This window comes from Carlito syrichta, unplaced genomic scaffold (genome assembly GCF_000164805.1).
Source record: "Carlito syrichta isolate Samal-C Ts95f unplaced genomic scaffold, Tarsius_syrichta-2.0.1 Scaffold307683, whole genome shotgun sequence".
Taxonomy (NCBI): Eukaryota; Metazoa; Chordata; class Mammalia; order Primates; family Tarsiidae; genus Carlito; species Carlito syrichta.
This window is the reverse complement of record NW_007251779.1, coordinates 530,352-558,199: the sequence shown is the minus strand read 5'-3', so window position 1 is coordinate 558,199 and position 27,848 is coordinate 530,352. Positions and strand designations below refer to the sequence as shown.

At 40.1% G+C, this 27,848-nt stretch overlaps 1 protein-coding gene across 2 annotated transcripts in view; it reads right to left on the bottom strand.

Annotated features, from left to right (window-relative positions):
• Positions 1–27,848, bottom strand: part of KIZ (kizuna centrosomal protein) — a 114,224-nt gene that overhangs the window by 65,234 nt on the left and 21,142 nt on the right. For both annotated transcript variants that reach the window (XM_008064544.1, XM_008064545.1), the window contains exons 5-6: positions 15,196–15,841; positions 14,515–14,827 (exon numbers count right to left, since the gene is read on the bottom strand). In XM_008064544.1, coding sequence (XP_008062735.1) covers positions 14,515–14,827; positions 15,196–15,841 — 959 coding nt within the window. The remainder of the gene's footprint in view (positions 1–14,514; positions 14,828–15,195; positions 15,842–27,848) is intronic.

Genomic DNA, 27,848 nt, shown 5'->3' with positions numbered 1-27,848 from the left:
ATCATGAGATCATGACTAGTCTAAGCCAGGGGTGACCAACTCCGGCCACAGACTGCTTTGTCTAGCCCTAGATAGCTTAGATATAAAGAGAGGAGTAGGGGGTGGGGGGAAGAGGGAAGGGGCCTAAGATATTTACTACTTGGCCTTTCACAGAAAAGGCTTCCCTGCTTTAAGCCCCTTGTAATAACCCCTGTCAGCTTAGCTTAGGAATGGGCCTGGGACCAAGCACCAAATTTTAGTCAATGAGCAAGGGGAAGTCACTGAAGGCTTTCCTTGCTCCTAGCAGAACCAAGAGGAGACAGTGTCTTCTGTCCTTGGAAGCTGTAGTGTCTAGATGAAGCACTTGACACTTACATTAGTCTGTTCAGGGCACTATAGACTTGGTGGCTTAAACAACTGAAATTTATTTCTCACAGTTTGGAGATTGGGAAGCCCAAGGTTCCTGGGGAGGGCCTATCTCCTGGCCTGCAGACATTATTCTCCAATGTCTCCATCACACATACAACTGGCCAACAGCTATATGAAAAGATGCTCAATGCCAGTAATCATCAGGGAAATGCAAATCAAAAGCACAGTAGATATCACTTCATATTTGTTAGGATGGTTATTATAAAAAAGAACAATAGACAAGTGTTGGCAAGGATGTGGAGAAACTGGTACTTTTATACACTGTTGGTGGGAATGTAAAATGGAATATATGCTATGGAAATTGTACAGAGATTCCTCAAAAAATTAAAAATAGAACTACCATATGAACCAGAAAAGTTATTTGTGAGTATTCATCCAAAAGGATTGAAACCAGACTCTCAAAGAGATGTCAGCACTCCAGTGTTCATTGTAGTACTGTCCACAATAGTCAGGACATGGAAACAACCTAAATATTCATCAATGGATGAATGAATAAAAGAAAATATCTTTATGGTATATACATAAAATAAAATGTTATTCTCCCAGAAAAAGAAAGGAAATTCTGGCACATGTATAACATGGATGAACTCTGAAGACATTATGCTAAGTGAAATAAGTTAGGCACAGAAGTTTCTACTGACATATCTTCAAGTTCACTGATTCATTTCTCTACCATGTCTAATCTACTGATAAGTTTTGAAGGTTTTCTTCATTTCTGTTACAGTGTTTTTACTTTTAGCATTTCCTTTTGATTCTCTAGTATTATAGTTTCTTTCTCCTTAGTATCTTCCTGCTTACATTACCCATCTGTTCTTACAAGCTGTACTATTTTTCCTGTAGAGCCCTAGCATGTTAAACACAGTTATTTTAAATTTGCAGGCTGAAAAATTCAACATCTGCTATATGAGTCTGATACTGATGGTTGCTCTGACTAATCAAACTATGTTTTTGCCTTCTAGTATGTCTTGCAGTTTTCTGTTAAAAGCTGGACATGGTGTACTAGGTAAGTAATCCTTTAGGGTGAATAGGTAAAAAGGCTTTCAAGGCAAGGTTTTATGCTCATCTGGCTAGAAGTTAGGCTTTGTGTATTGTTTGTTGTAGCTGTAAATGTAGCACAGGCTAAAATTTCCTTGGGTGCCTTTGTTTTTATGTCTCTGTTGTCTTTGGGTTTTTCTAGAGACTTCTTAACTAAAGTGTTAGATATATGGTTCACTCAGTTGTATTTCCCTGTTATTAGACAGGAGTCCTATTAATGTGGTTGTGAGATATGGAAGAGGAGAAGCATTCTATAGTCCTAGGATTTAGTCTGTCTTTTAGTGACCTGTGTTTATGGGCCACAACTTTCACAAGTACTTCTCAGTCTCTACCCAACCCCTTTGCTCCATGCCACTCACATTCTAACCAAGGTTAGCAGCTTATGGTGAGATGGCTGGCAAAGGCTAGGTTCCTTCAAATTGGCCAATGGGGACTCTTCTTGTTTCTCCTTTTCCTTCTCCTCCTTCTTCTTTTGAGGGCATGTTCTTTGTTTTCTTTCTTTCTTTTTTAATTTTAGAATCATGGGGGTACTTGTGAGGATTTGCTACATAAGTATACTGCGTGAAAGTGAGATTTGGCTACTGACGAGCCCTCCCCTCACCCTAGTAGTGGGCATGGTACCCAATGGGTAGTTTCTTTTAACAGAATTTTATTTTATTTTATTTGAGTTGGAGTCTTACTCTGTCATCCAGACGAGTGCAGTGGCGAGCGGCCACTGCAGCCTCGACCTGTTGGGCTCCGGTGATCCTTCCACCTCAGCCTTCAAAGTAGCTGGAACTACAGGCACGCGCTACCACCTCGGCTAATTTTTTTATTGATTGTAGAGATGAGGTCTCACCAAGTTGCCCAAGTGGGTCTCGAATCCGTGGGCTCAGGCAATCCACTCACCTTAGCCTCCCAAGGCGCAGGATTATAGGCTGAGCCACCGAGCCTGGCACTTAACAGAATTTTAAATGGAGATTTCTTTTTGAAATTTTAAAATTTTATTATTTATTTTTTATTTTTGAATTGGAGTCTCACTCCGCCACCCAGGCTGGAGTGCAGTGGCATATTCACGGCCACCCCAGCAATGACCTACTGGGTTTCGGTGATTCTTCCACCTCAGCCTTCAAAGTAGCTGGAACTACAAGTGTGTGCTACCATACCCGGCTATTTTTTTTTTTTTTAATTGTAGAGACAAGGTCTTGCCAAGTTGCCCGGGCTGTTCTCAAACCCATGGGCTCAGGCAATCCACTCGTTTCGGCCTCCCAAGTGCTGGGATTTCAGGCTGAGCCACCAAGCCCACCCTATTTTTTTAATTTTAAAGATACAGGGTACAATTCAGGATTAGGTATATAAGTGGTCATCATACAGGTACAGTTTGGACCTCCCTTTGGTCCCCACTTTGCCTGGTTTGAGATCAGGTACCCTTATTGATGTTGTGTCCCCCACCACCCTGGCAGTATTCCACTACTGTCAATCCTTTTCTTATAGTATTATGGTAAATGTTCAGGGTCTTCTTATGAGTGAGAACATGTAGTACTCTGTTCTTTGCTTCTGGGATAGATCACTGAGTATTATAGACTCTAAATCCACCCAAGTTGCTGAGATGTTATGTTTGTCCTACTTTATGGCTGTGTAATATTTCATTGCATATTTGTACCACATTTTATTTTATCCAGTTCAGTTTTGATGGGCAGCATGGTTGGTTCTATGTTTTTGCTATTGTGAATAGTGCTGCAAAAAATATGCATGTACAAGTATTTTTTTTGGTAGAATTATTTGAGTTCCTTAAATGGAGATTTCTTTTAACATCTCCTGTACAGACACTAAGTGACAATGACTGTGATTACTGCCTACTTTGCTAATGATCAGGTCTCAAGAATATTCCATTCCTAAAAACCTGTTTTCGACTTTTAAACAGTTAAACCAAAATAAGAATAAGGAAAGTCTTAGATTTTTCAGATCAAAACAAGTGAGCTAACAGAAGAGGCACAGGTAAGACAAGAGTTTAGTGGCAGGTGGAAAACAAAGAAGATACCCTGATGGCCACACATAACAGCTCTGGGTTATTTTTTCAGAAGTATAATGCACAAACTCACTTTGGTAACAAAGGCTGGAATCTGTGTGGTGGCAAGAGAAGGCTCAGAGGCCACCTATGTTGAGGGGCCGTCGATCATGTCTAGAAAAAACAAGTGACTGCTGATGAAAACAGCTGACAACAGACATCTGAAGGCATCATCATCTCTGAAGAAATGCTGAATTTATGAATATGCTTCTAGCTCCTCACAAATGAATTTAGGATAATTTCTAGAAGAACACAATTCAAACCTATTATGCCAGGCATACGATTTCCAGCAGTAATCTTTCTCAGATGCAGTAACTTCTTTCCTATATTTAACTTTGAAGAGGGGCTAAATTAAAATCGCTGGATGGGATTCAATCTATGTGATCACATTTTTATGACCTTGGGAAACCAAGGCTTTCATTTGACTTAGTTTAAAAGACATCATTACATTCTGTTTTCAGTCACACTACCGGAGGAGAGAGAACAAAGCAACTTTGCAAGTACTTTGTTCGAGCTTGAAGAAAGGCACATGCATTTCATCGGCCTATTTGAGGCAGGAAAGCACAAAAATCAATATGGACAGAACAAAAGGTCAAATTGTCACTGCTTAGTTTTCTTTCCTTTTTCTAACGTTTCTTGAGCATTCTATCTAACCATATAAAAAAATATTACAACTCTCTGTGCCTCAGTTTACTCACCTGTAAAATGGTAATGATAATAGGATTAAATGATTATAAATAAAGGTTTTACAACAGTGCCTGGCATGGAGCTGGTACTACTAAAAGGTATATCACCCTTATGATTGTGATTTGGGCAGTAGAACAGAAAATAAGAGCATGAATTCTGGCATCAGACTGTCAGTTTAGACCCTAGCTGCACCTCTGTCTAGCTGTGACCTGGAAAGGTTATTGAATGTTTCTAAACCTCATTTGAAACACTCTGGTGTCTGTGGCACAACTTCTTCCTGGTTCTCCCTGTTTTTCCTTGCAGCTTCTCCTAGACTCCTTTGCTGATTCCTTCTGATCTTCCCGATTTTGACTGTGCAATCAGGCCTGGGGCTGCTTTCCTTTCTATATTCACTCCCTAGCCATCTTCTAGGGCCCATGGCTTTAAATGCATTTACATTCCAATGATTTACAGATGTGTTTCTCTAGCCCTGACCTCTCTCTGAATGCCTACTCAGCATCTCCACTTGGATATCAAAAAGGCATCTCAAATGTAACATATCCAAAATTCCCATCTTGATTTTCTTTCCCTTAAGCCTGAGTTCTCTACATGCTCCTTATCTTAGTAAATAACTCAATGGCTACTCTCCAAGTTGCTCTGCCCAAACCCTGGAGTCATCATTCTGCTTCCTTTCTCTCATAGCCCACACCCAATTCATAAAAAATCTTGCTGGTTCTTCTTAAGAATACATCTAGAATCTGATTACTTCTCACCACTCCTGCTGATACCCTAGTCCAAAGCAACAGCACTTTGATTGGGACAATTCGAAAGACAAGACTCAGCTAGGACTATATCCTAGAGCACCCACACATAATTCCCTCAGCACAGCAGCCCCAGAATGAGCAGACTTCCTAAACAGTGGTTCATGGTTTAAAAGTGAATGTTCCAGCAAACAGTAGAAAACATATTGCCTTTTATAACTCAACTTCAGAAGTCATACAGCATTAATCCCACCATGCTCTATTTGATTGAAACAGTCATAAGCCCATCCAGATTCAAAGGAAGGAGACAGAGACCCCAACTTTTGATAAGAGGAATGTTGAGGAATTTGTAGCCATAGTTTAACTTACCACAATCCCACAATTCACAAGACAGAATTTAAGCATAGCAGGTGTTCAGGAAATTATGGCTGAATCAAAATGGAATCATAGAATGGAATTTTCAATTACAGTATTATGATTAGAAGGCAGAATAGTTTGGTTCTTTAATACAGGGGTTTAGAAAGAATAATTAATTTTAAAGGGTCTACATATTTTCAGAACAAAAAAGGAAATATCAAACTCAATACCGAATGCTCATGGTGGACTCACCGGAGACTGGCCATAGTTTATAAAAAAAAACTGAGTTTGAAGATACATCAATGTAAACCTCCCAAGCTGAAGTGCATGAAGAAAGATGAATGAAAAAAACTGTAACAGACTATTCAAGAACTGTGGGACAATTACAAAGGAGTGCAAATATATATAATTAAAAAAACAGAAGAAGAAGAGAGAAAGGAGTAGAAGAAATACTTGAACTAATAATGGCTGAGAAATTTCCAAAATTAATTACAGACCCAAATCACAGATCCAGGAAGCTGAGAGAACATCAGGCAGGATAAATACCAAGAAATCTATACCTAGGAATATCATTAACATCCTTAATGTGTATGTGCTTAACAAAAGAGCATCAAAATACAGAGGCAAAAATAAGTAGAACTGTAAGGAGAAGTAGATAGATGCAGTATTACAGTTGGAGACTTGAGCACATCTCTATTAGTTATTGAAGATCCAGCAGGCAGGCAATCAGTAAGGATATAGTTAACTGAATAGCACCATCAATCAACTAGGTCCAAATGACATTTATAGACTACTTCATCCAACAACAGTGAGAATATACATTCTTCTCAAACTCACATGGATGATTCACCAAGACAGATTTCATTCTGGGCCATATAACACACCTTGACAAATTTAAAAGAATAAAATCATAGGACATATGCTTTCAGACCAAACAAAATGTCATAGGCTTTTGGCTTAAACAACCAAAATTTACTTCTCACAATTCTAGAGGCTGGCAGTTCAAGATCAAAGTGCTGGCCAACTCAGTTTCCGAGGAGGCATGTAGATAGCCACCTTCTTGTGGTGTTCTCACATGGTGGAGGAAAGAGAGCTCTGGTGTCTCTTCCTCCTCTTAAAAGGGTGCCAGTCCTATCAAATTAGGGCCTCACCTTTATGATTTCATGTAACCATCATCATCTGAATTTTGGGAGGGAGATACAAATATTTGGTCCATAAGACCAGTCTAGCCAAGAAAATAAGAATAGACAAATATTAGGAAACACAAATATCAGAAATAAAAGAGACTATCATTATTATCCCATGGATATTAAAAGGATAATAAGGGAATATGCCCCAAATTTGATAAGTTAGATAAAATTGGCCAATTCCTTGAAAAACACAATCTACCAAAACTCACAGAAAGAGAAATAGATCTGAGCAGGCCTATATCTATTAAAGAAATTGAATCAATATTTAACCTTCCAAAACCAGGCCCAGATGAATTCATTTGTGACTTCTATCAAACATTTAAGGAAGAAATTATACCAATGATCTCTTTCAAAAAACAGAAGCAAAAGGAACACTTCCTAACTCATTCTATAAAGCCAGCATTATCCTGACACCACCAGAAAAAGGCATTACAAGAAAGGAAAATGACTGATCAATCTCTCATAAACATAGAGGCAAAAATCCTTAACAAAATATGAGCAAGTTGAATCTAACAATGTATAGGAAAAAGTACATACCATAACCAAATGGGATTTATCCCAGGTATAAAAGGTTGATTCAATATTTGAAAATCAATAAATGTAATCTATCACATCAACAAACTAAAAAAGAAAAACCATATGATCATATCATTAAGTACAAAAAAAGCATTTGACAAAAGTCAACACCTAGCCATGATAAAAGTTCTCAGCAAACTAGGAATAGAGGGAACTTCCTCAACTTGATAAAGAACATCTACAAAAAGCCTATAACTAATAGGCTTCTTATGCTTAATGGTGAGAAACAAGATGTTTTCCCATAAGATTGAGAACAAGGTTAAGATGTTCCCTCTCTCTATTCCTATTGGATATTGTCATGTAAGTCCTAGCCAATGCAATGAGACAAGAAAAGGAAATAAAAAGCATACAGATTGGGAAGAAAGAAATAAAAGTTTGTTCACAGATGACGACATACTTTTTTTAACGCAGAAAATCTCAAAGAACTGACCAAAAAAACTCTTGGAGCTAATAAGCAATGGAGCAAGGTTGTAGGATATAAAGCCAATTGTTTTCTTATATACCAGCAATACACAGTTGGAATTTTTAACTAAAAGTACAATATCTTTTACATTAGCAGACAAAAAGACTTAAGAATAAATCAGTGATATATGTATAAGAGCCATATGAACAAAATCAATGAAATTTTGATGATGAAAGATATTTTAAAAATCTAAATAAACAGAGATATATTCCAAGTTCATGAACAGCAAGACTCAATATTGCTAAGATGTCAGTTGTTCCCAACTTGATTTATGAACTCAATACAATCCTAATCAAAATTCCAACAGACTATTTATTTTGGTTATTAAAAAACTAGGTCAAAAGTTTATATAGAAATAAAATAGACCCAGAGTAGCCAATAATGTGCTGAATTAAAATAAAGTCAGAATACTAATACTACATAACTTCCTGAGTTGCTGTAAAGTTATGGTAATCAGAAGAATGTGGTATTGGTGTCAGAATGGACAAATAGATCAATGGAACAGAACAGTGAGCCAAGAAGTACACATACACAAATCTAGTCAACTAATTTTTTACAAAGGAGCAAAGACAATTTAATGAAAAAAGGATACTCTTTGCAAGAAATGGTACTGGAAAAAATGGACATCCACATGCAAAATATACGTATATGATTCTAGACACTGACTTTAAATTTTCCATAAAAATTAAGTCAAAATGTGTCATAGCTCTAAATGTAAAATGTGAAACTATAAAATCTCTAGATAGTGATATAGGAGAAAATCTGGGCAACATTAGGTTCAGTGATAAGTGTTTAGATACAACACCAAAAGCACAATCCCTGAAAGAAAAATCAATAAGTCTAACTTTATTACAATTTAAAACTTCTGCACTGAAGAAGATACTGTTAATAGAAAAAGAAAGACACAGACAGGAGACAATATCTGCAAAATACACGATTCCCTGATAAAAGACTGGTATCCAAAATATGAAAAGAGCTACGAAAACCCAATAATAAGAAAATAAACGACTGAACTAAAAATGGGCAAGAGATCTGAACAGATTTCTCATCAAAGAAGATATACAGGTGGCAAATAAGCATATGGAAAGACACTTAACATCACATGTCTTTAGAGAGCTGCAAATGAAAACAATAAGATGCCAATATAGCTACATACCTATTAGAATGGCTAAAATTAAAAAAAAAAAACGAACAATATTAAAAGCTGACAAGGATGTGGAGCAACAAGAACCCTCATTCACTGCTGGTGATAACAAAAAATGCTACAGCCACTTTGGAAGACAGTTTGGTGATTTCTTAAAAGCTAAACATGGACTTACATGTGATCCAACAAGGACACCTTCGTATCTACCCAAATTAGTTGAAAACTCATATCTACACAAAAACCCATGCACAGATGTTTATAGTACCTTTATTAATAATTGCCAAAACTTGGAAGCCTCCAAGATGCAACTCAGTAGGTGAATGGATAAATGTCATCCAGACAATGAAATATCATTTAATGGTGAAAATACATAAGATATCAAGCCATGTAAAGACATGGAAGAACCTTAAATACATATTACTCAGTGAAATAAGCCAATCTAAAAATACTACATATTGCATGATTTCCACTATTTGACATTCTGGAAAAGACAAGACTATGGAGACAGTAAAAAGATCAGTGCTTGCCAGGCATTTGGGTGAGGGGGGAGGAGGAAAGATGAGTAGATGCAGTAGAGGTGATTTTAGGTTGTTAGGATGATAACTATTTTTAGCATCCATTTATAAACAAAATGAACAAAAAACCCCACCACAATATATCACTTCATTCACCAGAGAAGAACCAGAGAAGCATGTCAGCACAAGAGATGGCTGGCTGGTTGATGCAGATATGCACACCCACTTTGAAAGTCCCCAGAAGTCTGGAACATTCCACCACTGCTTACCTGCAGGTGGTCATGTGTGAGATACTTGCTCAGATGATGAGGGTTCAAGGCAGGGAAAAGCACAGGTTACTCTGGCTGCTGGGTCACCCACTCAGCTGCCCTGTCACCAAGTGCTCCCACAACGAGCCCTGAGTTCATCGGATTCTTCCTGTTCCTGGTCATTATGGGTAGACACTTCTACCCATACAGTCCTTACAAAGATACAGTCCTTGCTTCCAGTTATTCAGTTGCACATATTCACTTTTTATTCTGCATAACAAATTACCACAGATTGAGCACTTACTACACATGCATTATCTCACAGTCCCAAGAACCGGAGTCTGGATATGGGTTAGTGGGTTTCTCTGCATAACATCTCACTAGGATGAAATTACGGTGTTGGCCAGGACTGCAATCCTGCCCAAGGTCCAGGGCCCTCTTCCAAGCACACTTGTTACTGTCAGAATTAACATCCTAGTGGCTGCAGGACTGAGGCCCCTACCCGCTACAGGTTACATGCCATTTCCTGCTGTGTGGCCTTTTCTAAAGATGACAGTTTGCTTCTTCAAGGCAAATAGGAGACTATCTCAGTTGCTTTGAAGCTCTCTGACTTCAGTAAAGACCTAATTCCTTTTAAAGTTTCATCTGATTAGGTCAGGCTCACCCTGGATAATCTTCATTTTGAGTAGCTCAAGTTCAGCTGATTTGGGACCTTCATTGCTATCTGCAGAATTCTTCATCTGCATCATCACAGGAGTGAAATCTATCAAACTCCCAATCCTACCACACTCAAGGCAAGGGATTACACAGGGCATACACCACAGGAGGGAGGAGTCTCAGGACCACCTTGGAATCCTATCTACCACATGGATGATCAATTTTGATGAACTAATGCTTTCAGATTAACGCTCCTGAATCAAGCCACCATCACACTGCCCTTCTCTTAAAATAATCTTCATCGGTTCTACAAAGAATAGAGAATGAACTCCAAGTGCACTAACCTGAAACTCCAGGCCTTTTTCAACATTGCCCAGGAGTCGTTTTCAACCTTAACTCCATCAGGGCCTCCCATGAGCCCTCTGTCAGGTCCTTGCTCTGCTTAGCCAGGACTGAGTTCTGTTTCTGTATTCCTTTTCACTCTCCTCCAGGGTGCTCTGCCCTTTCCCTCCTCTTCCTTATTCGAAACCTGTACAGCCTTCAGGATACTGTAAAGACACCCGAATAAAACCTTTCTTGACCCTTTGGACTCACAATGAGCTTATTCCTGTGCACACGCCCTTTTGTGATGGAACTTAGCCACTTATCATGAAACATGGGCTGGGTTTCCCCATGTCTACACTGTGGAGTGGGCCCTATGACTTTCTCTAGCCAACTGGACATTAGTGGACACAATGCAAGTAGACACTTAAGCCCCTGTGCCCTGGGGTGTGCCCTCCTGCTTTCTTGGGAATGCTGATTCCACCACCATGATTGAGGCTAGACTAGCCTGCCAGATGATGAGGGACATGAGGCCAAGTCACTCCTGTGGCCCTAACTCTGGGCCAACCACCTATCACATGAAAAATAACAAATGTCTGGTGCTTTAAGTCTCAGAGCTCTGTGACAATGTTTGCAGCAAAATTTTTACTTTCTACGAGAAAAAAAATTCAAGGTCATTCTTTTTTTTTTGTGAGTTGGAGTCTCACTCTGTCACCCAGGCTGGAGGGTAGTGGCATGCTCATGGCCACCACAGCCTCGACCTACTAGGCTCAGGCGAAACTTCTGCCTCAGCCTTCCAAGTACCTGGAACTATAGGCATGTGACACCATGCCCAACTAATTTTTCTTGATTTATTGTGGAGATGAGGTCTCATCAAGTTGCCCAGGCTGGTCTCAAACTCGTAGGCTCAAGCAATCCTTTCACATCACCCTCCCAAAGAACTAGGATTATAGGCATGAGCCACCACGCCCAGCCAAGGTCATCCTTTTTAACCACATTTATTTTACTCAATTTCATTCCAGTATGCTTACTTTATTGAGACAAGAGTTCTTTACAGACTGCAATGGAGAAATTGCATGTGAATCATAGTCTGGCTTTCAATGTCTAGAAGCATCCATGGGAGTGGACCATAAAATTATCAAAAATATTTGACTTTTAAAGGTATAAGTAATCCAAGTGTCCCTCAACAGATGAGTGAGCAAAAAAATGTGGTATATCCATATACTAGAGTCTATAGGCTGGAATATTATTCAGCCATAAAAAAGAATGAGGTTCTGACACTGTACATGTGACAACATGGATGAACCTTGAAGGTATTACACTAATTGAAATAAGCCAGGCTCAAAGGGAAAAATATTGCATAATTCTACTTATAAGTAATATCTAGAATAGGCAAATTTATAGACAGTAGGTTAGAGGTTATCAGGAAGTGGGGTGAATATCACACAACATCATAAATGCAATTAATGCAACTGAATTGTGCACCTAAAATGGCAAATTTTATGCTAGATATTTTTACTGAACTATTTTAAAATTAATGATGTAATGTGCTAAACCCCTTGAATTGTACACTTTATTTTCTTTTTTGAGACGGGGACTTGGCCAGTCAAGCTGTGATCATAGCTCACTGCAGCCTTGAACTCCTGAGCTCAAGGGATCCTCCTGCCTCAGCCTCCCAAGTAGCTAGGACTACAGGCAAACACCGTCATGCCTGGCTAATTTTAAAAATTTTTTATTTTGTAGAAATGGAGACTTGCTATGTTGTGCAGGTTAGTCTTGAACTCCTGATCTCAAGCATTCCTCTGACCTTGACCTCTCAAAGTGCTGCGATTACAGGTATGAGCCACCACACCTGGTCCAAACTGTATACTTTAAATGGGTGAATTGTGTGGTATGTGAATTATATCTCAATAAAAGCTGTACCAAAAAATTTAAAAACACACACACACAAATCACACTTGGCTTAACTTTTCTCCTTAGATGGCAACTGCCAAGCACTTCCCTTTTTACCTTCACTGCCAGGAAACTCAAGACCAAGTTGTATGTTCAAGTACAACCATTCAGCAGGCACACAGATGTGCTAAAACAACAGCTCTCACCCTTGTTCTCACTGTCATCCTCTTACATCCTCTTTCCATGTCTTTCTTTGTCCCACTTCTTCACCTCTGCTAACTAAAACCATGCAAGTGATTCTTTTCCAGGCCCCCAACAGAACCCAATGGAAACTGAGATGCGGAACCTCTGAGGATACAGCATCAGGTCTGTACATATTGTGCCATGGTCTCAGATTAATAATTAATCCTGGGAGCAAAGGGGAAGAGCTCATGGTAACAGTAAATGAAGAGAACTGCTGGCAAGGTATCCAGCATCATTCAGCATCACATGTGCCTGATCCTGGCAATTGTCTTCACCACAGAGAATTGAGCGCAAACTTGATCACACAGAAACAACCACTGCAGGCTGACTTTTCATTCTGGGGGCATGCTATTAAGACAAATACTCAAAATGCCTTCAAATGTCCATATTTTCCAATAAATATTAAAAAATGAAATATCAAAATTCCAAGGCAGTTGGCTTGAAGATCATAGAAAGAGTCATTCATGTAGGAGAATGGGAGACAGTGCATTCTCGCCTTCTAGAGATGTGGCAAGCAGTCATTCCACATGCACACTCAACTTTCTTCACCTGAGAAAAAGACTGAATCCTGGGTAAGGACACTAGTGCCCCAGTGATATCCTCCCAAAGGACTGACTTGTCCACCATGCCTTAAAGCAAGCCCACAAACACAAAACTAGAGAGTACATCGTCAGTCATAAAGCTTTAGATGATGTGATATGTACTACCTGTACCTCTTTGAGGAGAGAAGTATTGTTACTAGAAAAATCCATTTGGCTTGTCCTTCCAATAAGCCAAACTTCCCAATGACAGGAACCACGTCTGCTTTACCATCTGTAGTACAAGTTTCTGTGCTTGGATATGCTCTGAATAAATATTTCCTGAACATCAGTTTGGCACAATTAGACTATATATTAAACTTTTCACCATAAGTAGATAATGAATGGCAAGAGGCAATAAATTGAAAGGTACAGGTGCTCTCATAGGTCCTCATACACAAGAATGCCCACTTGGCTTTTCATTGCTGCCTGTACTGTTGGAATGAAAGGGTAACTGGCATCACAGTGCACCTGAAAGTCCTGGGGGTGGGGCCAGGTACAGCAGCTGGGAGACAGAATGTATAGAGGGTTCTGCCCCAATGGCCTATGTAACATACTATGCTCCTGGCCTTGCTTCCTTACTGTAAAAGGTGAGATCTACTTTAGGTTGTTTACTTGGGTTCTTCCTACCTCTAAAGGAGATTTGATGCTGTTAGTGCTATTTTTCACTACAGAATTCATTTTCAGCAAGCTTTCTACACAGTAGATATGCAAAATCTTTCTACAAAGTTTTCTTTTACCTAGTATTTCCAATGAAGAGCAAACATGCATATATGAGTTGTATCATTAGATATTTTAAGTGCTCAAAATGTACAACACTGATGTTCCTATTTAACATTAGAGATTTCAATGTTCTCATATTTATATTCAGAAAAGGAAATCGGGCTTAGATATACAATTAGAGGAACTTATTAATTCATATTTAATGAGATGACAAAAATGACACTATAGCAAGGAATATAAGGATTAAGCAAATTAATTAGATACAAAGTTCTCAGTCTCTAACGCTGGATTCCTAGTAAGTATAACTATTTGTCACCTTCTATGGTGCCAAACTTCAAAATGGATTTATTTTTCAAAAGGCTGGAGAATCGGGGGCAGGAGGATGAATTACAAATTAGCCGGGGATTGTTAGGATATAATTATGAACTGTCAACCACCACTATTCAATGATACTCAGACTTTTAAAGCTATTTTGTGAAAGAGAGAGAGAGAAAGAGAGCGAGAGAAAGACAGAAAGAAAGAAGGAAGACTAGGTCTTATCTAAACAACTACTTATGAAACTTAAGAAATGTACACAGTCATGGTTGAGTATTCAATAATACATTTCCAATGCAATGGTCTCTAAAAACAGCTGCACTCAAAAACAGAACAGAGAAAAAAATAAAAAACAAAACAATGGAGTGGCTTACTCTCCTGCTGATGAGCTAGCAGAGGATTCCTCTTTTGCATCAGGAGGGCTCAGGGTCTGCAAAGCACAATTACTTTTTCCAGCTGATGGGGTGTCTCTCTCTTGCTCAGCATGGATTAATGTTAAGGCCTCCATGCCACCTTCTCTCTCCATCTTGTTGCTTGGATTTGGCTGTAGTTCTGGGCTCTCTAAAATCAGATCATCATCACTTACAGAAACTGTGAGGTCACTACTGCTGCTCGAACTTTCCTCCTCCTCTTCCTGCATGTTTGTGAAGGGTTTTTGTGACTTTGGGTTCCCATGAGCAAGCTGATCTAAAAGAGGGGATATGAACAGTTACCAATCACTAACTTCAGGGAGAAGTCATTTAACACAGAGTGCAAGTACTCACTAGCTAAAACCACGCAGGAAAAATCCACAATTAGCTACCATATTTAAAATCTCAAAAATATTTTAAAATATATATTTTAAATATTACAGTGGATTTAAAATCAGCAAATTCACTGGCAAAGATATTTCCACATATTTATTTAAGAACTTATTAGAATGAAATTTGTTGGCAAAGTCACTGTTTTTTGACAAAAAGATAAAATTAGATCAGATCACTTACATCAGATCACTACTACCCAGAAAAACTAAATGCCAACAAAAATCAGCAAACAGACTCAGCCTCTCATCCCACCTGAGAAACCTTCCCAAGCAGAATGCTTCTCTTGAGACCACTTATTTCCAGAGGCACAGTATTCTGAAACTGATATCAGAGAGACTGGCGGGTCGGCTCTTTCTTCTTCGACTTCAATATGTTCCCGTGTCAGTATTTCTCCCTCTGATCCCTCTGATCTGCTGCAACTGTCACACTTTAAGTCGGTGGTTCTGTTCTCTGGGCTTAATCTTTCCTGCAGCGGGAAAGGGAGTTTGGCGGAATTTTTGCCTTCAGATAAATTGCTCTTGCTGTGACGTGTGTTGCTGCCTATCTCCAGGCAATGAGTTTGTTCCTCCTCAGACAATACACTGGCTGTGACTGGCGTCTTCTCACCAATCTGAAGAGATGCCTTTCCATCTATTTTGTCAGACTTATTTAAGCACTGTGTGTCACTGCTAGTCTGTACTACACCGCTGTCTGTCACATTACTGCTCTGGGCTGTCTGTCGGTGTGAATGTGGGTCAGAAATTGAAAAGTTCTTTGTGGGTTGGGGAGATTTCTGCTCTGTATGGAAATCTCCAATGCTTGAGACAGCTGACATTTGGCGGCCCATAAAGATTGTTGCCGGTTGATACAATCCTCTTGATATGGCTGTTTCTGAGTTAATTCCTGCCTGCACTGCAACCTGCAACACCAAAAGAGATGGGTGGTAAACATAGTGTGTATGAACAATTAGGTTTCTTCCAGAAATGAAAGGCAGTAAGGGAAGCATGACCACTGCAGTCAGTACCTACCATGTTGTATGAAACTCATGGCTCCCCACATGATGAATGAGCTTAAAACAATACAGTTCACATATTTAATTTTAATAATGATGATAGTTCACAAAGCAAACATAGTGAAGGAACTACACTTTTAAACAAAGAAATGTATGCTTCAAAGGGAAAGTGAAAAGATGATCTACAGGATGGGAGAAAATATTTGTAAATCATATAGCTGACAAGTGTCTAGTATCCAGAATATATAAAGAAGTCATACAACTAAATAATAAGAAGACAAGTAACCTAGTTAAAAATGGGAAAAGGATTTGAACAGATGTTTCTCCAAAGAAGATATGTGAATGGCCAATAATCACATAAAATGATGCTTAACATCATTACTTGCTAGGGAAATTAATTCAAAAGCACACTGAGATATCACTTTACCCAGTAGGATGGTTGTCTTATTCCATAGACTGGGTAGCTTATAAGTAACACAAATTTGTTTCTCACTGTTCTGGAGGCTGGGAAGTCCAAGATCAAGGTGCTAGCATATTCGTGGGCTGGTATGGGTCTGCTTTCTCACAGACAGTGCCTTTTCACTGTGTCCTCACATGGTGGAATGCACAACCAAACTCCCTGGAGCCTCTTTTATAAGGGTGTTACTCCCACTCATGAGGGCGCCAACTCCATCATCCAATCACCCCGGAATACTATCCCCTTGGAGGTTAAAATTCCAATAAATTAATGTTAGGGATACATAAACATTCAGATCATAGCAATGGCTATAAGAAAGATAGAAGTTTTAATTTAGGATCTTTAAGATGGAGAGTTCTCCTCTAGTAATTAGTAGAGACACAAGATGGAAATAAAGATTTTATTACTTACAGGTCTTGGGGGAGGTACACGGCACGCCTGGAGAACACACAGACACAAATGTCAAGAGAATCAGGCAGGGAGAGAGGAGAGAAAAGGGATCTATACCCTCACATGGTGGAAGGAAGGAAGGAAGGAAGGAAGGAAGGAAGGAAGGAAGGAAGGAAGGAAGGAAGGAAGGAAGGAAGGAAGGAAAGGACCCATGGGCCAATGTCTTTACTGAGTCCAGGCTGCTACCCAAACAGGTTTCCCATGGCAAACATGGGGAGTTTTAACTGGTGGGTTTAAAGCAAGCAGTCTTGAGTTCCAGGAGGTCACCCAGTGACTGAGAGGTGGTCATTATGGCATATCACTATGGTCCATGTGGGGTATGAGGGTTCACAGAGCCAGTTAAGCATGATGCATCTAGTTGTCCAGTAGGAAGGTGGCCACCAAGAAGCAGCTGTATATGACAGATATCTGGATCAACCAAACCAAGTAACTGGGGATTGGGGATGAAACTAGAAACTATTTCAGGGTGACTGAGTTCTACTCTAATACAAGAAAGTTCAACATATTTAAAATGGATGCCAAGGTAACATAACATTACAGGACTTCACTACAACAGGCAATAACACATGTTGTAGAGGACATGGAGAAATCAGAATCATCATGCATTGCTGGTGAGTATGTTAAAATGATGCAGTTACCTCAGAACTGTTTTTGGCAGTTCCTGAGAAACTTAAACAGAATTACCATCTTACTCAGCAATTCCATACCTAGGCATATATCCCCTGGAGAGAGGTAAAAACATATGTCTACATAAAATCTTGTATGAGGATGTTCACAGCAACATTATTCATACAAACCAAAAAGTAGAAATGACTCAAATGTCCATCATCTGACAACTAGGTGAACAAAATAGGATATATCCACACAATGGAATATTATTCAGCCATGAAAAGAAAACAGAAAACTGATACATACTACCATCATGGATGAACTTTTAAAAAAATTATGCTAAATGAGAGAAGTCAGTCACAAAAGATGACATATTATAAGATTTCATTCATAGGAAATGTCCAAAATTGGCATATTTTTAGAGACAGAAAGTAGTTAAGTGTGTCCCTATGGCTGGGAGCTGGATGGCAGGGGAGGGTGGTGGAGAGTGGAAGGAACGGGGGAGGTAGGGAGTGATTGCTAAAGGGCATGGGGCTTCTTTTTGAGCAATGAAAATACTCTCAAATTGATTGTGATGATGGTCACACAACTCTGTGAATGTAATAATAACCATAAAGCTGTCACAAAAAAGAGAACAAATGAACAAAAAATCCTTACAAAAGAAGTTATGCGGCCAATTTAAGATTCAGAAAGGTACATTTGTACCCATAAAGGGCAAAGAAGAGGAGTATGAAGGTCCAGCAGCATAAAAGTACAGAGGACCAAGGAAATCCTCCTCCCTCCATGACCCTTCAGTTCTCCACAGAGACAGTCACTCAGGTAAGCCGCTTGCAGAAAAGATCTGCATATACCAGCAAGTGTGTATGTGCCCAAAGGGTGGCAATACTATGCAGTGTAATTTTAACAGCTGCATGTCATCCTATTCTGCAGAATGTACCATAATTTCTGTAACTCGTCTGCTATGAAGGGACACTGGCTTGTTCCCAGCATTTATCACTCCAAACTAGGCTGCAGTGATTACCCTTAAGTGTATGTCTCTCTGCACACAGGTATGTACAACTGCAGGGTCCCTTCCTAGAACTGAAATTGCTGGGTCAAGCCTACCTTATAGGATACTGTCATTTTGCCATCCAAAGAGGCCATTAGGTCCTTTTAAAGACTTTTCCATTATACCATATAGTTTAAATAGCAAAATGATATTAATCAACATTTTGATTCACCATCTGAATAGTGTGATACAATGTGTCTTCTATTTCTTTCGTAATAAAAAAAACTGATATAGTAACAAAGGCAAATTTGAAAACAGACAAAAATCATCTATTATCACTACTTTAATCTAAAAACTACTTTCATTTGTCCTGTTCTCAACAACAAGTTGTTTAGATGCATGGCTCTGAGGGCTGGGCTACTTGGGGAGCTGGGGCAGGGGAGGGCCAGGCTTCAGGGCAGACATGCACTGTAGCCATTCAGTGGAGATTGTGGCCAATCAGTGATCAGACATGTAAGTCTGGGAGGCCTTTGTTCACTTTCAAAATCAGTTTAGAAAGTGTTAATGGACCGACACCTGAGCATGACTAAGCATATGGAGGACACAGCCATCCTAGGCAATTCCCTCTTTCTGATCTGCTAAAGCCCAAGACACAAAGCCAAAAGGTAGGGGCACCCCAGGTATAAGAAAGCCAGCTGGGGAGGGCAAAATCAAGTGCCCAGGAGTTACTTCTCTCAGCCAGTAATCCTCAAATGTCTCTGACCCACTGAGAGAGGTCAAACTGAACAGAGTCCAGAGAGCGAAGAACTAGAGAGAAAAAACAACAATTGAAATGGTGGCCTATACATCAAGAAAAGTAGCATGGAAGTAGCACAGAACCATGATTCAGTTAACAGTAAACACTTCCAGAACCACAGGAAGTGAAAACAGTGACCAATTCAAGAGACAGCACAGTTAAAAGAAGAGATTTACAGCCCTGCAAGTAGTTATTGAGTGTTCTGCAGTTTTGTCAACTATTGCCAGACTTCTTGAAATACTGAACTCTGGGTCTTCAACAAACTCTAGTAACCACAAATTAATGAGTACATTACACTTTAGTGGCCTGAAATCAGCGAGGAGCTACCAAAAGGCAGTCCTTAATTATGCATAAAAGTGAAAGTCTATGGACTGGTGCAACATTCATGACTAAGAACCAAAAAAGTCAACTTCCATCTGAGGATCTACTGTGATTCAACAGGAAGTTCTTCCTGCTATATTTCTTTTCTTTTCTTTTTTTTTGAGTCAGGCTCTCACTCTGTCACTCTGTCATCCAGGCTGATCACAATCACGGCTCACTGCAGTCTTGACCTCCTGGCTTCAGGCAAGCCCTCCACCTCAGTCTCCTGAGCAGCTGAGACTAAAGGCATGCACCATGTCTGTCTGATTTTTTATTTTTTGTAGAGACAACGTATCACTATGTTGCCTAGGCTGGTCTTGAACTCCTGGGCTCAAGTAATCCTACTGCCTTGGTCTCCCAAAGTGCTGGGATTAGAGGCATAAACCACTATGCCTGGACTGCTATATTTCTAGTTATTGCTGGTTTTAGTGTTAGGCAGCAGTAACTCTTCATTTATATATATTTTTTAATTTGTAGAGATGAGGTCTCTCTATGTTGCTCAGGCTGGACTTCAACTCCTGGGTTCCAGTGATCTTCCTGCCTCAGCCTCCCAAGTAGCTGGGACTACAGTTATGTCCCACTGTGCCCAGCTTTATTTTGATACAATTTAAACTTACAGTAACATTGCAAGAATCATATAAAACACTCCCCTAATACTCGTTAGCCAGATTCACCAAGTGTTTATGATTTGCCTCATTTGTTTAATCATTCTCTCTCCCTCTTCATATAGATGTGTGTGTATACTTATACACATGCATATCATTTTTTGGGGAATCATTTGAGGTTAAGTCAAGACACCTTGCCTCCCTACCACTAAACACTTTAGCATGTATTTCCAAAGCACAGGGTTATTCTTATTCTTGAGCAAAGTTCAAGATCAAAATAGGAAAATTTAACACTGATATAATCTTATTTTCAACTTCACAGTCACATTCAAGTCGTGTCAACTGTCTGAAGGATAAGCCAGTAACACAGTCCTTCATTGTCATTATCAAGCATTGCGCATGGCCCATGATAGCATGTGTTATACCTCTACACAGCTGGCCACCAAGCGGGTCTGTTTATATTAGCATTGCCACAACACCAGCATTGTGCTACAATGTTAGGTCACTCAATCTTGGATCAGGTGCTGCAACAGAGGACACTGAGGGAAAGACTGGACAATCTGAATGAAGTCTGGGATCTGCTTAACAACAATGTGCCTATGTTGTTGACTTAGTCTCAACAAGTGTGGCATAGCAATGCCAGATACAATGGTGGCACTGGGGAGGGTCCAAGGAACTTTGTGCTCTCTCTGCAACTTTTCTGCAAATCTAAAACTATTGTGAAATACAGTTTATTTTTAAAAATTCTAACCTCCAGTACTGAGGAAGGTTAGGTGAAATAGTGGCTCTCATGCTGATGGTAGCAGAATAAATGGGAAGAAACCTCTTGGAAAGGAAATCTGTCAGCAAGAGTCCTGAACATGCCTGCTGCCTTGATTCAGCAATCCTACATGGAAATCCACCTTGAGGAAATACACCTAACAGAGAAAAAGTCATGTGGACAAACAAGCTCGCTTACAACATGATCTAAAGCATAAAACGTTGGAAGCAGCCTGCATAACTGTAAAACAGGGAAAGATTATAAAGTCATAAAATGAGTCAAATAAAGGCTATGTCATAACAAAAATGCTTCCATATGGTAAACTGAAAAAAAAAAATCATATACTCAGTATGCTTATACCTACATAAAATAAATCTAAACACAGGCAGAAGAAATTTACCAAAATAAATCTGTATAGGATCTGTCAGAAATATAAACACTGTTATTCTCATCTTTTCTTTTTTTCTAATTTAATAAATTCAACTTGGTTTAAACTTTTGAAAACTGTTTTGTTTATATTTCACATACCAAAAATTTTTTTTAAATATATTCACAGAGTTGTGCAACCATCACCACAATTTTAGAACAATTTTTCATCATTCCAACAAGAAACCCTATACCTTTTAGCAATAACTTTCCATCTTCCCAGACCAACCCCCAGTCCTAGGCAACTACTAACCTACTTTCTGTCTGTAAAAATTCATCTATTCTGGACATTCTATATATGTAAAAATCAATCATACAATCTGTTGTCTTTTGTGACTGGTCTATTTCACTTAGCATAATGCTTTCAAGGTTCATCCACGTTGTAGAATGTATCAGTATTTCACTCTTTTTCTTGGTTGAATAATATTCTGTTCTTTGGCTATACCATATTTTATTTATCCATTCATCAGACAAGGATATTTGAATTGTATCCACTTTTTGGCTATTATAATAACGTTGTTATGGCCTGGCATGATGGTTCATGTCTGCAATCCTAATACTTTGGAAGACCAAGGCAGGAGGATTGCTTGAGCCCAGGAGTTTGAGACCAGCCTGGGCAACACAGTGAGACCCTGTCTCTACAAAATATTAAAAAATTAGCTGGGTATGGTGGCATGTATCTGCAGTCCCAGCTATTCAGGAGACTGAGGCAGGAGGACTGCCTGAACCCAGGAGCTCAATGCTGTGGTAAGCCACAATCATGTCACTGCACTCTAGCCTTGGCAACAGATTGAGACCCCAATTAAAATAATAATACTATGAAGATCTGTGTACAAGGTTTTGTATGGACAAAGCTTTCATTTCTCTCAGGTACATACCAAAAATTGGAACTTCTGGGTCACATGGTAACTATAAGTTTAACTTTTTCAGGAATTCCCAAACTGTTTCCTGAAGTGGCTGCACTATTTTAAACTCCCACCAGCAATTACTTAAGTTTTTATAACAAAAAAAAGTATGAGAAACTTGCAAAAATTAACTGCTGCTCACTCTCAGGCAATACTGCATTTGAACTAGCTCAGCATGTGCAAGTAAACCCAGCTCTAGCAAGACACAAGTTGGGTCAGTCTCTGTGGGCTGGAAACACTCCCATTGGCTGAGACAAAGCCATATGACAGGTGTCTTTTTCTTTTTTGAAAGTCTGTCATTTTGTTGGCTTAGCAACAGGAAATAGGCTGCTCTTTAATCTTGAATTCTGAACATTGTGATGTGTCTTCTCAAAGTAGTTTCTGAGCCAGGGAAGCTGCAGAGAGAATGCCATGTTTCATATTACTGTTGACACAGGATAGTATTAGGAATTCAAACGTTTTTGAGAGACAGACATTATTGCCAAAAGAAGGAACATCTATCAGTATGTAAGAATCTGACATAATGACCAACTTTCCCACACCTTCCTATGGCTTTGTGTAGGTGAGTGCCACAGATAAATTCATAATCCAAGATTTTAGTTCAGTTCTTACTTTTCCTGTCACAGTTATCCATCTGCAGTCTTAAAAAAATGTTGAGAGTTGGAGAAAGTCGTAGTAAATGAACATGACTGAAAATACTTATTAGTAAACTGAAGGTAACTTTTTAAATTCAGGAGTTCATCTTTACTGGGGGAAAGAGAGGGACAGACATAGGAGGTACCCAGCAAGTTTAGAATTGTTGTACTAATGTCTTAATCATTATGAACTATAATAGTTCAGGCAGGTGGATTCTTGACTATTATTATACCTTAAAAAAATATGTTATATGCCATGTTTTGCAAAATGCCAAGGGAATGTTTAATTTGTCTTAATAGTTTATTATTTTCTTCACAGACAGGGAATGAGAAGTAGTAAGTTGAACACAAAATGAAAATGCAGCTGTTTGAACAAAATTTCAGTTTTTCACACAGTACAATTATTATTCTTAATTTCTATATAAGTAAGTATATAAGTCACATTGAGGCTTTAAAAAAACATTAATAATAATTTACATGCAAAAATCCTGAAGGAACTATTTTACTTTACCACATGTTATGAACTGAACTGTACCCCTTCAAAATTCTTATGCTGAAGCCCTAATGCCCAGTGTGACAGCATTTGGAGATAGGGTCTTAGGAGGTAGAGTTACATGAGACCACAGGTGTAGGACCCTAATCCAACAGGACTGGTGTCCTTACAAGAGAGGAAGAGATTGCAGAGACCCCTCCCTTTGCTGGTGTACACAGAAAAAAAGGCCATGTGAGGACAGAGCTACAGGCACAAGAGCAGAGTCCTCTCCAGAAACCAGCTCTGCTGGCACCATGATCCTGACCTTCTGGCCTCTGAACCTGTGAGATTTTGAAATCCAATTCTGTTGTCTAAGCCACACAAGTGTGTGGTATTTTGTTATGACAGCCCTAGCAAACTAAGAAAACATGCCAATGTGACTTTTAACTCTTCTGTCACTTTGCCACCATGACAGATTATGGTCACCACAGGTTCTCACAACTAACCACAAAGAGATGCCTCTGACCATTAAATCCATCACTGTTGGGCCATCTAAATGTTACAATGGATCTGTTAAATCAGGCTTTGATGGTGTGCTCTGTAAACTGTTTTGCAAAGTAAATTGCTACAAAATTACTCCTTATGAGTTGGCACCATCCGGTAACATTACCTCTTGTTTCTTAATTCACAGGTAGCCTCTCTATGCCCTCAACTGGCTTCTCCATCATCTTAGATAAGTGTCAAGAACCCAAAGTAAGGCTACCCTAGTGGGGACAAAAATGGTGACAGAATTAGTGAACATTGATCAGGTACCTACAAGCTGCCAAGCACAATCTAAGAGATTTACGTCCTCAAAACAACCATTATTATTGCTATCCCTACTCTTATAGGACTCAGCCAGGTGGAACAACTTACTCACCATCACAAAGCCAGGATTCAAACCCAGATACCAGGACTCTAATGCATATCTCTGTGCATCAATATCTAAAACAGAATCAGATCAGTTCAACTCAAATTGTGTTACTAAACTACTACAGCCTTTAAAAACAAATAAATACAGAAATCCCTAATCATGAATCTGAAGTCTATGTCTAATTTCTTACTAAATGCAATGAGAATAAAACCTGATCTCCCCAAAGCAGATCCTGAATAAAACTTGTATCTGATAAATAAAACCAAGTCTATGTGGGGAAAGAGGAAGCATGGCAGAAGTTCAAGAGAAACTCAGCATTCTGAAACAGTATGAGCAGGTAACGTCCAAAAAATAAACATGAGCACCCCAGAACCTCCCTCTCCTCCGAAGCCTCAGCAACCGCCTTGATCAAAGCAAAGCAAAGTGAAGTCACAGTCTGCAAGTGATGCTTCCCAAGAAGCTTCCCAAGCATCTAGCAGTGCCAAGGCAACAGCCCTTTCTTGTTATAATTCAACATGCCCTGTGAATGCTCCACGATTCCCAAACAGGGTAGCTCAGGATGAAACTCTCTGTTCACAAAAGAAACAGACAGAACTACATTGGGGGCCAGAATGTCAGCTCCACATTCTGTCATCCCGAAGGGTCTGTGGGACCCATGTCAGGGGTCGGCTGCTCACACGCCACCACATGGAAGCACAGCCTCATCTACAGCAGCATCCTCCTTCCTAAAATGGATGCACCGCCTGCCTGTCCCTTCCCTCTAGGTTTAATTTTTAAAACTGTATTGACACAATTAAATTACAGAAACAAGATACAACGCCAAGGTATGTAAGGAACAAGGTCTTCATCTCCCCTGCCCACTGCCTTGCTCTCCCTCCAAGGACACTGAAGTTACCACTTAGGATGTATTTTCACACCTTCCTCAACTCACAGGAAATGAGCTCCTGATGGACGAGGGCTTAGGTGTTTGCACAAACGTGAATGCATGTCATAAGCCACCCTCTGCAACTCACTTCCCTCTCTTACCTTACCCCTGGACATCTCTGGACCAAGAGGAATACACCAGATTCTGCGTGAAAGACACACAGTGCTTAATCACAGGGGTGCGCCCTCCCCTAGCACCACAATTCCTCTGTGGCTAGCCATTCAGATTATGCCCGTGTTGTTGCTGTTAAAAATAATGCTGCAACAGACAGATTATGTTTTTGCCATTTTGAACTAAAGCTTTTCTTTCTAGGAGATGGATTACAAAAGTGGGATTGCTGGGACAAAGATATGCATATACTGTTTGTGATCGTCACTGCCAGATTCCTTGCCAAGAAAGTTCTAGGCACTGACATTTTTTCCCAGACTGCATGAAGAATAACTTTTTCTAATAGTATAGTAGTTCATGGAATATATGTATATGAAATTGGGAAAGTCTTCTAAGAACAAGAAATCAATATTTGTTTTCCTGTGGTGCTTCTGTAATCCCTTGCACTATCAAACGGAGAAAAGAAACAGTGCTTCCCATGAAATGCATCTTCCTCTTGCTAAACTGACTTCTGTTTCTTTGCCCCTTCTCATTTGCTTTCTCTCTTCCCCTCACTCCACCCCACGATATGCACCTGTATCTGTGAATAGTTTTCTCACGTGTAAGAGCCTTTGTCACAAAACACACTTGCTAGCCAAATGTCCTCACAAAAGGTTAAGTTTTTAAAATGTGGTTTTTCTTTCATTCTTTACTATAAGAAAAGCTTATTCCTTAAAGAAAGGCCCTCTCCCATGATTTCCCTAAAAAAATCCCTTTCTTTCAGTAACTGAAAAGCAGGCTGATGTATGTATTAATTAAGACTCCAGACAGCCTGCTGGGATCTGAATTCTAGCTATGTGACCTAAGGTCAAGTTACTTAACCATGAGCCCCCATTTTCTGAACTGTAAAATGGATATTAGAATAGTTCTTATACTGTAAAGGTGTGTAATAAATGTGTGTGTGTTTATATAAAATTACTTACATAAAGTCCTTAGAACCGTGCCTGAAAGATCAGTATGTCAGCTGTTTACGCGAACCACTCCCACCAGCCGCTTGGAAGGCACCACCAACAGGAAGCAGGACGTGGAGGGTTCAAATGTCCAAATGCCCTCTTAAGTTCACATGAAATGGCAGCATAACTCACTCAGAGAATAGCTCTCGCCCTCCCTTTCTCCCCAGAGATCAGCAAGCTATCACGACCCACCATTTGCCCTGTATGGGGAAGGCCTGGGCCCCGCCCTGCAGGAGTTCACAGTCTAGGTAGTTGGGATAGAAGAACCCTCTCCTGAAAAGAAGGTCTGCACAACTAGTTTTAGGGCCAGGACTTCAAGAACTGTGCAACTTGGGTTGATTTCAAATTATTTCCCAAATAGAAACACATAGAAATAAAAAAGCAATGAATATAAAAGAAATCCAGCTGAACACAAAACGACGACCTTTTAGCTTGTCATAGCTCTGAGTCAAATACAGTGACAGCTTTGAGGATGGCAGAACAGAGGGTCACCGTCCCCATGAAGGCAGAGCTCCACTCTGGGGAGATCTCGGTATTGTTTATAGTTGAGCAGTGCTTCCAGGAGGCTGTTGGTAAAGGCAGCACCGTGGGTTGGTAAGGATAAGGAGTGGGGCTTACACAGATAACCCTAAATCATAACCCAGTCCTCTACCTCCTCCACCACCACTCTTTCCCTTAGCAGGTGTGATAGGACCAGGACCATGTTACTGGGCCTGCCCCATCCCAGTGCATGGCCAGTGTCCTCTTGTAAGCACCTGTGCCTTCTGGCCTGAGAGCTTCTCTCAGCTGTCAGCAGCACCAGAAGAGGAGCCAGGTGTGACACAGGCAGTAACTGAGCTGCAGGGCGCACCTCCCTTTCCTGCCTCTAAGGTAGAATGCCCCAAGGCATGCTCTGCAGTCTTTCCAGGCTCACAATGGGGCTCGCAATGGGGCTGAGTTCCAGGTGCTGCCAGCTCCTCTCTCAGTGCTTCCTGGGATAACGTCCCTAATCAACTATACACACTTGAACCCTTGTCTTGAATCTGCTCCCAGCGCATTCCAACCCAAGTCACTGGCTCCTTAAACAGAGACACTTGAGTACTCCTCTCCCCCTAGCTGCAGCATGCATCTCAACCAGGCTTCCCGGACAGGCATCTGCCCCACCCCTGGAGATGAGCCCACCCTTGCAGCACTGCCTTGGTCTTATGAACGTTGCTCACATCCCCAGGCAGCATCTGTCCCAGCAGGAAGGGAAGAGCCCTATGACTCTTCACTGGGCTGTCATCTTCTCTGTCTGGCCTCTCCTGTGATGAGGGCCACTGCACTTCTCATCCTCCACCAGGCACAAGCTGTCACCCATGGCTGCATGGGCCTCCTCCCTTAAGCTCTTCAGCAGAGCTGTGAGGTGTTTCTTCTCACAACGAAGTCAGTTGAAACCAATACTACTTTTACTCCAAAGGTGAGCAATGCAGAGCAGGCACTCTGCTGGAATATCACAGCCCGCAGACAGGCACTCTCAAGTTAGGTGAGATTC